This window comes from Lampetra fluviatilis, chromosome 5 (genome assembly GCF_964198595.1).
Source record: "Lampetra fluviatilis chromosome 5, kcLamFluv1.1, whole genome shotgun sequence".
NCBI lineage: Eukaryota > Metazoa > Chordata > Hyperoartia > Petromyzontiformes > Petromyzontidae > Lampetra > Lampetra fluviatilis.
In genome coordinates this window covers 21,001,015-21,017,394 of record NC_136279.1, presented here as the reverse complement: position 1 = coordinate 21,017,394, position 16,380 = coordinate 21,001,015, and the positions used below count along the sequence as shown (strand labels likewise).

At 46.0% G+C, this 16,380-nt stretch overlaps 1 protein-coding gene across 6 annotated transcripts in view; it reads right to left on the bottom strand.

Moving 5' to 3' along the window:
• LOC144932752 (RNA binding protein fox-1 homolog 3-like) overlaps positions 1–15,108 on the bottom strand; it is a 304,468-nt gene extending 289,360 nt beyond the window's left edge. For all 6 annotated transcript variants that reach the window (XM_078857162.1, XM_078857160.1, XM_078857161.1 and 3 more), the window contains exon 1: positions 14,689–15,108. In XM_078857162.1, the coding sequence (XP_078713288.1) occupies positions 14,689–14,889 (201 nt within the window). In that variant the 5' untranslated portion in view covers positions 14,890–15,108. The remainder of the gene's footprint in view (positions 1–14,688) is intronic.
• Positions 15,109–16,380: the final 1,272 nt, after the last annotated feature.

Genomic DNA, 16,380 nt, shown 5'->3' with positions numbered 1-16,380 from the left:
TGTGCTCTCTCCGAAAAAGCCACCCCCCCCCTCCCCCCCCAGCGGTTTTTGAAACCCACAGCGCGCGCGCCAACGATAAGGTAATGACGGTGAACAAATGCGGCTGACGATCGCTCGGCCTCACACCGTTAACTCTCCGTTGTGTTCAAACTTGCGATTGAAACCCCGAAAGGAAACACACACACACACAAAAATCGCACGGGGCGGAGCGGGCGCGTGCGTCGGATGCTCCGTGAACAGAAGGCGTGAGAGCGCGGCACGCAAAGGCGTGGGGAGGGGGGTGGCGGTGGTGTGACCTCAGTTGGGAGGGAAATAGAAGGTAACAAGTAACGCAATCTCTCGGGCTAAATCAGGAATCCGGAGAGCAGCGTTTCCATGGAGGGAAGACAAATATACGTGGCGGGCACACCCTTCCCCAGCCCCGTGGAGCCCCCCCCAACCACCCACCACCGCCCTATCAGCCACGACACCCAAGTTGGTAGTCAATTGACCGCTTCTCCCTGCCACACACTCACTGTCTGCTCACTCACCCAAGTTGGCCATGCCAAACGAACGCCCAGTAACTCCTGCCCCCCCCCCCCGGCCAGAAACGACCTATTAATCGCTGCAAAGTAGCCGCCTGTCACATGCTGCTGTAGCGATGCCTCGCGACGTTTCCCACCGAGTGAGAGAGAGAGCCTTCAAAAGCGCCCACCCCCTCCGCCCCACCTTGCTCCAGAAAGAATGAGACCGTGGTGGATCTCACACCTGGAGGGATGCGAGTGGCCGGTCACACCCTAGGTGAAGTGGAAAAAAAAGAGAGGGAATAAATGGTGGCAATAAAAGCGCTTGTTGAAATATATATGTACTGCACGAATCAGGATACAAGTGAAAATCACCCGGCGTGAAACTAAGGAGGAGGCGTGAGACTTTGATGAATGCATTGTGTGTTATTTGTCCCGCTGCTAAAGCACCGCGTGGCCACGGCGACGGTGGAAAAGGTGACATTGATCCTCCGTTGGCATCAATTGGCTCGGCCGTGGCATGATTCACGGTCCCGGTGCACTTGGCATTAAGTGGCCGGAGGTGATATTACGGACGGGACAAAAGAAAAAGCTGTGAAATGCAATGTTCTTCACGAGAACTTGTGAGCGACCCTTCAGGTTTTGTGTGACAGCAAAAAAAATAAGTAACCCGCTGCCAATTCACTGCAGGGGATATCTTGGGCTGGTGCAATGGAGCATTACATTATTATCTAAATGCAAACCGCCCTACATTAGCAAAACAATAGGGTATCAGTAGATTACACCGCATATTGTGGGTACACTGAACAAATAATTCAACACAACACGAGGAATAGAATATCAAGTCCATTAAAACAGTGAATCTTCACTTAAGTTGCTGATATTCAAAATATATACATACATGGCTTTTCGCGACCGACATTATTAATCACAATTGATTTTCGGGTCAGAACCCGTGCATAAACAAATTGTGTTGTACAGCCTCCTCCACCCGACACAACCAGCCGATAAAGTTGTCACGTGAGCAAACGTGCCAGTGTACGACTGCTTCAGCAGCACCCACGTGTTATAGGGAGACGATCCACAACGTGGGTCTGGTGAACGAGGGTGCGCGGCACACATTTTACTCAAAAAAGCAAATCATTATTTTTTATTGAAAATATAAATTACAGTTCAATTGTGAATCTCGCGTAGATGAAAACAGCCACAGAAATGCTGCACATTTAAACCCCCGTTTGCTATTGCGTGATAAGAAAGGCACATTTAACGCTGGATATTATTGTGTGTGAGCTGTTTGCCATGCACTCGTAAAACCGGGACTTGTTTTTTGACAGTTCCTCCCAAATGGAATCATTGGGATATTAATGGCAGTGTCAAAAACCTTCCCTGACCTTGAGGTTAGAAAAAAAGCCTTGAAAAAAAATGTGGGCCCTTCATACGGAAGAAGCCCATATCAACAGGATACTCATACAAATGAAATACTTCTCCCTCTCAAAAAGCCAACGATTCACAGAACGTACACTTCCCCGAGGTGGCAGTTGTCAACATTACGCTGTTATTCAAGTCAGGGCTAGATAATGTAATGGAAAACAAAGTTTGGGAAATTGTGTCCACTAGGAACATTTCTTTGCGTCTGTGTAAGTACTTGTGTACCAGGATGTCCTCAAGGGAAGCGTCTGATGAATGTAAAAGTACAAAGCACAAATGCCACTAAGATCTTCAGACACGTTATAAGCAAAAGCACAGCTGGGGACATATCATTTATCTTCATGTACATTAACTAGTTTGGGAAAAAGTGCATTGCGCCGGATGCATTTCTAATAAATTGCACGTCCTGTGTTGTGTGACACGCTCTTCATTTACTGCAGTAGTTTCCGTTTATCGCACATTCGTGTGCACGCACATTCACTCTATACTCGGGCACATGCATTTAATTGTGCCGGTACATGTGTATGTGTGCGTGCGTGTATGTGAGCGCGTGCGTATGTGTATGCATGCCACTGTGGGGGGGACGGTATTGAAGTGGTGAATGCACTGCACTATGAGCCCCGGCGACCAAAGTTATATTTCCGGTCACGAACAACAACAGTGGCGAATGTTTTAACCGGTCCTGGGTCCTCCCCCTAAGTCGACTCGGCCTCAAATTAGAACCTGGTGCGGTGCGTAAACATCAGCAATTAGGGGACACAGAGGGAGCCAGGCGTGGTGGTTGTTTGTGCTTGTCCTCCCCATGACAGCGCGTGTCCTAACGGAGTGTTAAAAGGCTTACATGGCGGGGGGCGGGGGAATCTTCGTCTTTGTTGCGCGTGTGACTCCTGTGATGTTCTCATTAGCCACGAGGCGATTAATACCTCACGGGAGATGGGAGATGCGCCGCAGAGTGGGCGATAAATCACACGCTACTCCCGGCAGGGGAGCCCGATTTGAAAACTAAAACAACGGCATCCCTTAAAACACTGCTTGGGCGCCAATGGAGGGCGACTCCCCGTTTTATCTTCATCATCATCATCATCAGACCCTCGTCAGATGAGTACAAAGTAGCTTTCCATTTGAACACATTCCAGCAAGAGCATCCTGTGCCTACAGTTTAATGTTGACAACAAAAATAAAAGACCCGAGTGAACTTCGCAAAAAGCAATCTCGAATACCTACATCTGTGGGTGCCAATGAGAGACTTGTTCAGCTTTGTTTTTGGTTTTAAAAATCCATTTTGCTTGTCTTTCCTTTTTTGCGAAATGCCCAGATTCTCCCAAGAAGCCACTGCATTGGCAACGGCTCCAATTTATGTGGGCAATGTGATGACAGTGTGGCTGGCAGGTCTTGTGAAAATCACGTAAGAAACACAACACATTTTTTTGAGAAACCCAAAAAAACGCCCGGTGTCGTAAAACACAGCCGTACTTCACTGCGTAAAACGGGCATTTTTGCTTTCCCAAAAAAAGATTAATCGGTTCATTTCATGTATTTGCACTTAATTTTAACAATATTTTCAATCATACCATAAGGCATCACCCGAGACTGACCTGCTGCCCGCTAACCAGGTTTGAGCCAAAGATGGACTTTTCATCTCTAATGGACCAATCATTTCCACATTGATTGCTTCTTTCAATTAATCACTACAGTGCCCGCTGCCCATTGATCATCATATACCACTGTGTGTATTTGGCAGATTAATGCACCGACATCCATTAAATGTGTCAGTCGGAAACTCTTTGAGCAATGAGTGTACGCAAATAGCTATTTGTGATGCACCCTGCGGACATTACCACCACGAGTCTGTGACATCCTGGAGTCTCTTCCACTTTGAGGATAAAGAGGCTAAATGGCAGACATCGTACAGCCCATCGCATTTGCCGTTCTAGTTTTATATACCGGGCGTCTCCCACAGAGCATCACGATTAATTCTAAAGTCAACACACATCTACCCATGCTGAAATGGCCCTAGACATCAGCATTCCCACACACACACACTCAAAGGGTTGGAGTTTTGTTTTACTGAGACACGTTAATTAAAAAGTGAAATATAGCATTGCAGTACTTTCATGGGCCATGACATCTAGAACTGCCATTGCAGAGTTTAATAAACTAGGACCAATGCATTATGAGCTATGTATCGTAACATTTGTAACTGGTGTATTCAACATTGCGGTGTCCTTAACAGCAGTGTGGCTTCTGCAGTGGCACGCCACCATTGCTGTAGAGAGCTGGGTTATCCGGTTATTTCAGTAACGATTACTACACAGATTATCCGTTTGATTACACTAGTTAATCGGATAACTCGATTATATTGTGGGGGGGGGGGGGGAGAAACAAAAACAAATCTCACCACTTCAGACTCTGCCTTCTCGACAGACCTGTTCTCCACCTGAAGACGGCTGCTTGCGTTGTGGCCGAAACGTCGTGAGAATTATTTTATTATGTTTTATTTGTATTATTTTATTATTTTCCTTCTACGTGACTTTACCGAAAGAACCAAGAAGATAAATCTCACCACTGTTTCTACATGTGCCGCTGGACGGGAGGTGATGGGCAGGACTAAGTGACATCATTGGCGTCGTGAAGCACATCACGCTGGGCATGGCTTGGAGGGGGGCTTTCTAGCCTTTTGGGAAGGCAGGATGTGGGGATGGTCCTAGATCATAATTCTTGGCCTATGAAAAGTCTTAATCAACGAACTGTACCAGCTGTACATGACAGTCACATGCCTTGTCGTGTGTCGGTCACGGCGGTTGTTTGACCACTGAGGTCAGTGAGGGTTAGCGAAGATGCTGTCTGTATCACAGTGAAATATCAAAGAATGCTGCATTTAACACAGTTGTATTAAGCTTGCAAGCAATGTAAGATCAAATATCACATTTTTGGCCGACTATTGGTGAACATTCTCAACAATGTATCAGTGTATCTTGATTTGGCCCAAAATGTCAGAACTCTGTGTGGCAATGCAAATGTTACATGTCAATTATTTTCACAAAAATACACCTTACAGCGATCATAGATTATACATCTCCCATGTTCGTTTCATGTTTACAGTTATATATCTAGAATGTTTAATTTTCAGTTTTTACTCTGCTCTTTCAGACTCAGGACTCCATTGACAAAGAGATTATTGATCTAAATTTGACTTACCAGTTTACAAATGAATGTTTACTGCCACTAAATAAACGAACAAATACAGTTACAATCAACATTAAAGGTCTCTGCCCAAACAAGCAATGGGGTGGTGCTTAATCTGTGTAGGTGGCCTTGAATTTCAACATTCTCACGGTACGGGGTCAGTTTCCCTCTATAAATACCACCTTTGATTTCCCACAAAGCGATATTTACCCTAGAGGGATGATATTGTAAGTGGACCCCTGGCCAGGATTTGAACTCATATCACTCCGAATATAAGCCACGAGCCGAAACCACGGCCTCACCCGAACCCTGCCCATATGGCCATGCTTGGGACTCATAAGCTCATGGGGTAAGGTCCTCCAGCAGCCGAGCAATTCTCCTGGCAGGGTGTGAAATTTATTTTCCTTTTAAACAGCGCCCAAATGAAAAACAACAGAGCTGCATCTTTTGCTGATACCATAAAACATAGGTTTCATAAATTCCACTGTGAGGTGGATTGTCTCTTCGACCATGTGCACATGTTATATACAGCCATAGTATATGCATGCTGACAGTATCCATATGTTGATGAAAAATGCACTTGCCCTCTATTAAAATATTCAGACGGAGACTTCCTGCACTTCAATTGTCCTTGTTATTTATTCAAACTAAAACTATTGCACTGGTGCGGAAGAAGAAAAAACATGATCAAGGCTGAAAACTAAAACATCTTGCTGAACGAGTGCAAATGCAAACATTGCACATTTTTCAACTGAGGTAAGAAAAAAATCCAAGCGTATATTGATGAAGGCATGCGGATTTGAAACATTTTAAAATTGATTTGTGTGAAATTTCTCATGCTTTTGCAGAGCTTACAGAGTTGTACTCGTATGGACTATTTGTGCATTTATTGTGTGAGCCATAATAATGGATACTCATTATTTAAGTCTACAGTAATAATAGCACGCAATTAACAATTTTAAGATTAACAAAATGTGCGTACATTTTGTTTAAATTTCCCGGCGTGCAGTAAAATAATTACGATGCGATCGTCAGGTAATGGAAACCTTTGTCTATTTTATAATTCACTCACGAAAGAAAATGCGTCATACAAAAAGTGCGGAAAATAATAATAATAATTCCAACAATAATTCCTTCTGGTCACATTCACAGTGCTTTCCCATGGTGGTTGGAGGTCAGAGGCTTTGACACGCACATTGTGAAATGGAGCACGTGCATCTGAGATCTTGGGTTCAGGCCCTCAGGCGATGCTGTTAGTGTTGCCTCCTTTTATCAAAATTATAGGAAAGCATTCTCACGGGTATGGGGTTCTTGTTCCAGTTACAAACCACTGCACAAAAAATAACCCCGTGAAATGTAGTTTTGGCCATGCAAAAGTCTACAGTAATTACATAGACTTGTATAAGTTTACATCTTTTTTTTCACCACTCATGCCAATGTTTTGCAGACGACGGGACATGCATATTCATATCGTCACCCACTCACGATGCGTCACCCAGTGCATCACTGCCCCTCCACGAAAGTGCTGAGCACCTCACTCTGAGCGATCTGAACATTTGCATGCATCCTTCGTGCTCGCACAGGTGAGAGACGAGAGGCGGGCGTCAATTATGATTCTCAACAACAAAACCAGCAAAGACGTGAAAACACTTGATACCTTCAAACACAAAAAAAAGCAATGTAGGAAATGGACGTGGCAGAAGAGATTGATTCGATTCTCGTGGCAAACCCCCCATATTGTACGTCCCTGTCCTCTAAAATGTCATCAGAGAACTGCTGCGATGCAAGTTGCACTTCAAATGATCCAAAGGTCGCTCAACTCTCAGCTATTACCGACGCTTCACGTGCTCAGAAATGTCAATTTCCGTAAGGAAATAACCGTGAGGAAATGGGCTCACGGAGAGGATAACTCGCTTGTTTGGTCGAAAGTGCTCTTTGGTTTGCATGCAGGGTTTAAATGGGCAGGCAACAACATGTTTCGCTTTATTGTTCCTGTTCACCCGAGTTCGTGCGCATGTGCTATGCCGATTGTTATATCGGGAGAGGTGGTGGAGGCTTTACGAAGCCTTCATCCAGCAGTGGATTGATAATGGCTGATGATGATGATGATTGTTCCTGTGATATAACCTGTCTCAGATTTGTGCCTGGTACCATCTCACAAAGCAGTGTGTTTGGAAAGAGTCCAATTCTGCAGCTGATGATCATTGATTAGCATCAATAATAATACTAATAATCACACTGGATTTTTTTTATATACAGTTCTAAGAATTGTATTCGCCGCATCATTAATCAACACGTAAGACGTACGAATCATAACAATTAATCTACGTATGTACATGTGCTGATAAATGTTTTAAAGAAGCCCCTTTATTTCCAAACAGGGAAGGTGGATGTCAGTGTTATTAATGTTATACGCCACAACAAATGGATGGTAATATATAATCGTTTATATGACAAGGATTACTCGGCATGAAGTGCATTTGCCGAAAAAAAAATAATCATTCACCTTTATGTCTTCAAGGTCAATATTTTCCTTTTGGCAATTTGCAACGCAGCACATTTGGGACCAGATTTGTGTTCTTTACACTCGTCAACAATCCATAGCTCTTACACGGACATATTCGAAATGTACAATGCAGAAGATATACCACATATACAAACACTATTCCTGTATGGCATCCTTACACTCTGGCTTGCTAGAACGCAGTACGGCAAACATGTAGACTCCACTTGTTCCGTCTGTATGGGATAGAGTGTGTTTCCCCCTCGCAGGGCTTCCTCCAATAAGTAAACACTGATTAGTCAGCCGATAACATCTTAATATGTAGAGGACCGCAGAGTTTGGACAATTGTTGGTGCTGGCTCATTACGTGGCTGTGGTTCATCACGCCTCTGAGTTGTTCTTTCTAGAATCTGGTGAGCAAATACTGTGCGCTACATGTAAACATTCTTTCGTACTATTATCATAGGCAGGATCAAGATCTCCCCCATGAGCTGTCGCCGATCCGTCATGATCTCGCGATGGAATGATTCGCTGTAGCTGCCGCACTTGATCTGATCGTATTTCTCCATTGCCACGGCTGACCTCCTCTCGGCAGTGTTATCCCCTCCCTTGGCTGCCACTCTGTCGCTAGTCTCGACCACCGGCTATTTTCCCTTCATTCAATGTGTCTTGCCCAAGCCCACTTACTTTTATAAACAACCAATATGATCTCTCTGACTTGAGAGTGTTCCCTGACCCAAGTGCCCCTCTCCGTCTGTCTCTCGGTGCAATTCCAGGCATGTACCTCTCCATGCTTCTCAATCGACTTTCACGTTCTTTTTGTCAAAGTCGTCCATGCTTCTGATATATTTGCTCCGGCAGGTGATATCATTCTTGAGGCACGTTGGTAGGTGGCTTTTCATTCAGTTCAGTTCTCTAAATGGACTCGTAACAACTCTGGTTAACCTCTGATCATGGTTGGTCTTGTATGGATGTCGAACTTCGTTTGCACCATACGTAGCCAACCGTGCTAATCGGAGGTGTGGGGAAAAGATAACAAACTATCGTAATTATACTTGCTGTGATGGTATCGTCAACAGTTTAACAATGCTGTTGTACACAAATCGTGGTTTTCCTCTTTGGTTCTTTTGGTAAAGTCAAGTATAAATAAATTTAAGAAAATAATAATATAATACGACGTTTCGATTGCAACACAAGCAACCATCATCAGGTACAAATGAATGAGAAAACAAAGATAGTAAACTTGGAAATATAATTAAATACAACACAGAGAGTCAGCCAACACAACAGTCAACACCCCACTTGGTTGATTACGTTCTTCCAAAGATTGCTAAATTATTTAAGTTAAGTATGAAACAAACAAGCACGGCAAACCCTCCCCGTAGAGGTGGTTCAAACTGGATTCGAAGTTTTCGTGACTGCAGGAATTACTATTTGATTATTTCGGTAAAGTCACGTAGAAAGAAATTTAATTAAATGACTTTACCGAAAGAACCAAAGAGTAATTCATGCAGTCACGAAAGCTTCGAATCTAGTTTTTCTCTCTCTCTAATATGTATCTTGAGGCCACCCGTGCAACCTTCATATCCATCAGTTGTTAAAATCAATGTCATCCTGTTCACTCATTTACCAACTTACTACACGTTTACAGAGATATGAAATACCTCAATCATACAGTGATGCCTCAATAATTATTCTCTTCAAAAAGGGTAATAAAACTGGCTTGAACTACAGCCTCGTATCGCATGCAAACATTCCAGCACCTGTGGAATGGTTTGCTATGTTACGGAGCTATAAATATAGCCCTTATTATTATTAATAATAATAAATTGTTCATGAGGATTACTGGGAACAGTATAACGTTACATTTTCATAGGCAAGCCAACCACATGAGCAAGCCAGGTTTAGAAAAGATTTCTCTACCATCGAATGCATACATGCCATAAATCAGACTGGTGACGACTAATGCATATCAAATCTCACTGTGCCTAGCCTTTGTAGACAATGAAGAGGCATTTCACCAATGGAAATCGATGCGGTCATCAAAGCTTTCACGAAATAAAAAAATGTTTTTTGGAATAATTAAAGCAATTCACAAAAATGGAATTACTCCACTGAGAACGTGTGAAATTGTACAAGCTAAAAATCAGAAGCAGAAACGATTTGGCCAAAGTTAGAAAAAATTAGATTTTTAAAAATTAAAATTTCAATAGAGAAATTAAGGGGTAGACATGAATGGAGAAAATATTCCGCAAGGACACGTTCAACAGCAGTTGAACAAAAACATTTTTAACATTAAAGTTACCTCAATACTGTTAAGTAGGAAACAGAAAATTCTCATTTTCAAGATGAATTCATGTGTAAATTTGCAAGTCAAAAATATTCAAAGTGATACCTTGCTCAAAACGAGCACTGAGGCAGTATTCATCATCTATTGGCAGCCCATGAAACAGTGCTGAAAATTCCACATTCATATGTCGAGGACGACTTTATCCTTAGGGAAACCACTGTCGACTTGCCCACAAAGTGGCACTCATTTTAGCAACCCCAAACGGATGATTGTCCGAGTCAACCCCCCCAAACCTGGATTTGAATTCACAATCTTGCAATTGGGAGCTGTTCGCTCCTAGCCGGATAAATTGGTAGCTATGTGGGATGAACTCCAGCAGTCAGTCTTATGAACCCTCTCCATCACATCTACTCGCACCGAATATCCAAGTGCAGATCCCTGGATGAGAAGTAACCAGAGGCACATTCGTCAATGCGGGGGTGTTAGTGGTGGTGCAGTGGTTAGTGGACTTGCGCTGTGAACCCAGCACCGCCGGTTCAATCCCCGGTCGCCTATCAGTCGTGGTGAGTGATATCCGAATCGGTCTTTGGCGCGCCCTTGACCACACCTGCACTGATCAGAGTGGTGAACTATGATCAAAATAACCACTCAACTGACACCGCGTGACGTTGGCCTTCATTCATCAGTGGGCTGACAAAATGGCCGTTTAAAATGTTTTATCAATGCATTTTCCAAAACTGCAAAGGTATTTAAAGATATTAATGCGAGTGATCACATAAGTATTCATACAATACCTTATTGCATAAAATGTTTCCATCATCATAAGCCTGGTGGGAAAATGTGATTTTTTGTTGTTGTTGTTTAGAAGGTCCCTGCTTGGGGTGTTTGGCCATTGCTTTGAGCATGTTGGATGCATCAGAAAAATGGAGCATTCAGAGAAAACGCCCACGTACAAGGAAGATAAGGCTCAATCTCCACACAGATACAAGCTGGGATGTGCTAAGGGCATAGCAAGACAGATAGTAGGTACTTGTAGTGTGTGAGTGCCCACTGTGAATTGCCCCCCCCCCCACGCTCCTCCTCACATCCACAGACAAAAACTCACTTGCATCTTTTCACGCAGTGATATGAGAGAGAAACCACCTCTCCAACTCTGACTGGCCCGTAGTGCACAGTCTTTGGCATCCATACAACGGAAACAACGCAATAGTGTGTATTTAATCGCAAGGTCGCCCATGTGTAAATTATTCAGGTAAACCCCATTAGTCTTGCGAATTGCCGCAGCGTTAATCGGCAGTCTAGTTTTTGGCTTTAACCTGCAAGTAGGATAAACAAAAAGTGAGAGCTAAAAGCGTTTTAACACGCTGACAAGCTCTACATTTTTTTTGCTGTATTATTGGATTACGTGATGAGATTTGTGTATCTGCTCAAAGCTATCCGCTATTTCATCAGAACGAGGTTAGGTTTAAATCCGCTTAAATTCCCAGTCAAATCCAGTTAGCAGAACCATACTGGCACTTTCAAGATGCTTACTGAAAGGAGCCGGGCTGTATCTTGCCCTACAAAATGCGCTGCTTCCAACAGTGTTGTGCAAGACAAAGAGTGAAAAAGCTATCGAAATTCCCCAGATGTATATTTTTTTTTATGGAGCGATGTTCCTGCACCAGGCTTGCAAAGCAGGTGTCATAGGTCAAAGATAGCACCGAATGCACTCTGGTGGTGATCCCAACTTACAGGATTCAATTGATAAACAAGTGTGCGCACACTGCCGTGTTCATGCGGTGACACGGGGTTGTACCACCCACAGAGATCACAAACGCGCAAATAATTCTCACTTCACCCCCCCCCCCGCGAAGAAGATGAGTTCATAAAATTAAAACACCAAAGGCCAAAGCACATTCATACAATTATAGCATTGTTCGTACATTGATTTCAACCGATGCTTTCCAAAAGGCGCTGCTAAGTCACCATCGCATGCCTTGCAAAGTGCGTGCCACGTGGTTTTTTGTGCATGTGTTTCTTATTTGATGAAGAAAAATAGTGCCCATTTTCACATGGCTATCAATGTTAAATTCGTCGTAGAGTGATTTCCGAACACAGTGCATGCACTCGAGTAGAGGTGACAGTGGTGGAGCGGTGGGCACAGTGGTGAGAGCGTGCTGCACGATACATCTGGTGAACCCAGAGTTTTATTCTCAGCCGCAGCCAGCATCAGTAACGAGTTATATCTGAACCAATCCTTTGGCCACTTCCCCTTTCGCCAACCCCCACCAAGCAGTGTGGTGAAGTATGGTCAAGTAACTTCAATTGATGACATGGCATGGGAAAGAATTCATCCAGCAGTGACTTTTACAGGGAATTATTTTCTTTATTGCCAGACCCACAATGTAGACTACACGTGTAACTACGCTTTTCGGCTATATGCCTCAAATCAGTCATATATATATGAGAAGATTTCCCTGGGTGGCTGGAGAGGTCATTTTTGTTACAAGCGAGGCTCTTTCGATGAGTCAATGGATGATTCCCCAATGTCTGTTAAATTCTGCGTGGAATTATAAAAAGTGCACCATCTGGTTGATACGTGTCCATGAAAAACCACGTAACATTTTTTAGCAAAGAATAGACTGCCGCATAGCCTAAATCCCCCCCCCCCCAAAAAAACTGCTCACATGAGCAAAATAATCCTAACTGACCCTACATGACAACAGCAACTTGCGCATCTGACTTGTGTAACAAACAATTAACCTCAATGGGCTTTAAAGGGGGGAAGGTATAATTTATAGTGCGGGCTCTCCTCGACTTACGAACGAGTCCAATTCCCGAGACACGATCGTAAGTCCGGTGTTCGTAAGTCGAGTGCTCGTAAGTAAAGGACTGCCTGTACACTGCTTGTGCACACACGCGCACATATGCGGCACATTACACCCCCCACACTACACTCTTGCTAGTACATAAAAACATTTCGCAATATAAAACAATCATAACAAACTCCAATAACATTTCGCAATAACACCATAACTGCGTCAATACTCGAAATGAATCACCACAAAATACAATACAATTTCATTGTGAACATATTACAATGATAATAGTTAAACAACAATACTTTAAATGCACAGTGATGGTATGCACTAAACTGTATCTATCTAATATATAGATGATCATGAGTGACTGGTGTTCAAGAATTGTTAGAAAGTCTAGCATGATAACTACAAAAATAAAACATTTTTTTTTAAATTACAATTAGGTTAGCTGATGTCACTTATAGGACCGAGACCATAACGCCCCGTAATTAAATATTACAAATATATCATCCTACATACATCAGTGAACCAAGCAATTTGCCTCCAGTAAAATGTACGCACGTATGTTGAACTTCTTTCGCACGGTACCTCGCCAACCGCGTTAATCGGAGGTGGTGCTTGGGACACGGGAAGCCCGCGGACAGCCGAGCTCAGCACACTTCCAGTGACAAGCACACAACCAACGCGCTCGCCCACACTCTCCTATCGCCCCGTTTATGAAGTGGCCGATGGCGGAAAACAAGTGACAAAGTGAACGCGTGAATGCACGTAACTCTACCGGGTTGACGTTTCGAACACAAATGACAATGGGTCACTTACACGAGGCTCACACCGGCTGTTGAATAGCGCAGCAGGGGGGGAGGGGGGGTTCACCATCATTCTCATGACAAAAGGAAGATCCCGACCACTCGTCGTTTGACACTTTACTCGTACGGTATATGAAATAATAATGACGCATTGTTGCTTATCCACGACACCCGCACTGAGTCACGAGACTTGACTTGTTGTTGTTCTGGAAGGTCCTGTTGGGAATTGGGGTGGGTGGGCCAATTCCATTAATGGGGTCTATGCCACTCCAATAACAAACCAAACACGTCGGAGGTAACAAGACATCACAAACAAACTGCACAAACATTATATAAAGGTTCCACCCCCACCTACCCCCGCCCTTGTATAGGCTTTACAAGGTTGTTGGCGCGAGTGCTGTTATCAACAAGCAGATTTTAGAGCCGGAAAACGGCGCTCAGGGGAGTGGTGGGGCCAGACATCCAGTCCTGGATGTTTAACAACACCGCACCAGACACTCATTTGAGGTTAAGTCGACCTAGGTGGAGGAGGGCTCTAACCGGTTTATATCCCACTGATGTTACACACAGGCACAGTAACACAACGACTCAAGGGGGGCTCCTCGTGTAGCCTCAGACGCCTGTCAGCCACAAAAGACAAAGATTCCACGTGGAGCCTTAACAGACTGTTGGGCCAAGTGCTGTTAGCGAGTAGCACCTGTGAAGGCCGCCACGGCACACGAGGAGTTGGGGGTAGCCAACAACCCGAGTGGGATACTCATTTTGAGGCTGAGTCGATCTAGGGGAAGCCCAGGACCGGTTCAGATAATCGTCACTGGTGTTGCGCCGTGAGCGAGAATCGAACTCGGGTGGCCACTCCGACACTAGCGCTCCCGCTACACAACACCCGGTCACACACACAACACACAAAGACCCCCCGTATAGCCTTCAATAGACTGTTGGTGCAAGTGCTGTTCGCGAGCACATACCGCACATTCATCACGCACACAGTCACACTCAAAGTCACACACACAATACTGTCACGCCGCAACGCCAGCTGACGGATGTCGGTGTGTGGGGGGGTGGGTAACACACGGGCCCCCCCCTCTGCTTCCACTTCTCTTGGACCCCTCCCCCCACCACGCCCGCCCGCCTTCCCCGGGGACAGCTCCCCGACCGCCTCTCTCACCTGCGCCCAAGGGGTCCCCCCGCACTGCTCCCCGTTAGCCCGCGGCTGGAGGAGCTGGAGGGGCTCCGAGCCGGTCACTTCGTCCGCTCGTGCCCGCTTGCTCTCCGGCTGCGAGTCCTGAAAGTCTTCCCTCCTAAGCTTCACGTCTCTGCTCCTCGCCCTGCCGCCCTCATCTCTCTCCACGGCTCTCGGATCCGCCATCCAGACTTGTTGTGCCTTTGCTTGTTGCTGGTTGTTGTTGGTGGCTGTGGTGGTGATGATGATGATGACGGTTGTTGGTGCTGCTGCTGCTCGTGTGGAGCGGTGCTGTATCCCGGGCTCGCACCCTCCCGCGCTGCGCTCCTCTGAGATGATGAATCTCAGCTGTGCGCGCCTTGGCGATTGCCTGTCTCTATTATTCCCCCCACCCCCACCCCGTTCCTGCTCCTCCTCCTGACTACTCCTCCTGCTGTTCCTCCTCCTCCTCCCGTGCACACACGCTGCTGAGACGTGCAGCAACACGGTGATACTGCCGTGGCTCCTCCGGGCGGCCGGGCTGACGTGGTTGTCTGTTCCCGACTCTTCTCGGGCGCGGGGAGAGTGACAGTGCACAGATGTGCCGTGCGTTTATTATCACTCCCCCCCCCCCGCACCTCCAACACTTGGGTTCTAGCGCAGCAGTGCAATTCCGGAGAACGCGAATCGGGAAGAGGAGGAGAGATGGTGATGTGTGGGTGGTGTGTTGTGCGGTTGTGTGCCCCTGTGCGCGAGTGCTGTGTGCGCGGGGTAAAAGGGTGAAGTGGGAGGGGAGGGTAGCTGGAGGCGGAGGGGGCTGGTGGTGGTGGTGCTGCTGCTGATGATGAGCGGGGGTTAGGCTGAGACACTCACGGTCCTTCCACGCTGCATCTTAGTCGTTGAGGACTCGCGGTTCTCGGATCGGCATCGTCGCGCGGCAACAGCGAGAGCCACGACGCCTTTAGCGCACGCCGAGAGACGCGTATACAGTGGGGGTGTTGTGCCGAAAGGCTGCGAAAGGAAGATGTGTCACATCCGGGCTACCCTCTCTGCTCGTGTGCAACGGCGAGCTCGACGCGGGCTCTCTTTCTCTGCGTACGCGCCGTGCCGTTCGCGGGGCCGTGCGCTTGCATGCGCGCGTCTATGTGGGAGAATCACAGTGTCAGTTCCAAATCTCTTCCTTTAGCAGGAGTTGCGCGGCGGATCCGCGCGCCCCCCCCCCACCCCACCCCATTAATGGGCCACGCGCTGTACAGCCACGCGCCACAGCAATTGCACGCGACGTTCACAGAACGTGGCGGAGGCGCTGTGCATGCATGCATTGCTGTGTAACGGGTGCGTTATGTTTCCATGTTACGGACGGCACCCCCTGTGCGCATGTTCTTGAAGGCGGCCAGGCGCGTCTGACTTTGGAGGGGGGGGGGGGAAATGACAAAGCCAACGCGTGCGGCGTTCGCTTTTACGCATTAACCCATTGGGCGCTTTCATACATTGGCACGGGGATGTTGCTGCTGCTGTTGTATTGTTAGTGCGTTGTCAGTCGTAGTCGTGAACAAATTTGACATTCAAAATCACAAATTCATTGGACACCTGAAAAAGAAAACCGCTCTTTTGCAGTAACCTCTCGTTCTGTTCATCAACTCACGCGCGCATCTCCTCCCCTACACTATCACCCTCGTAATTAAAAATTCCAACCGT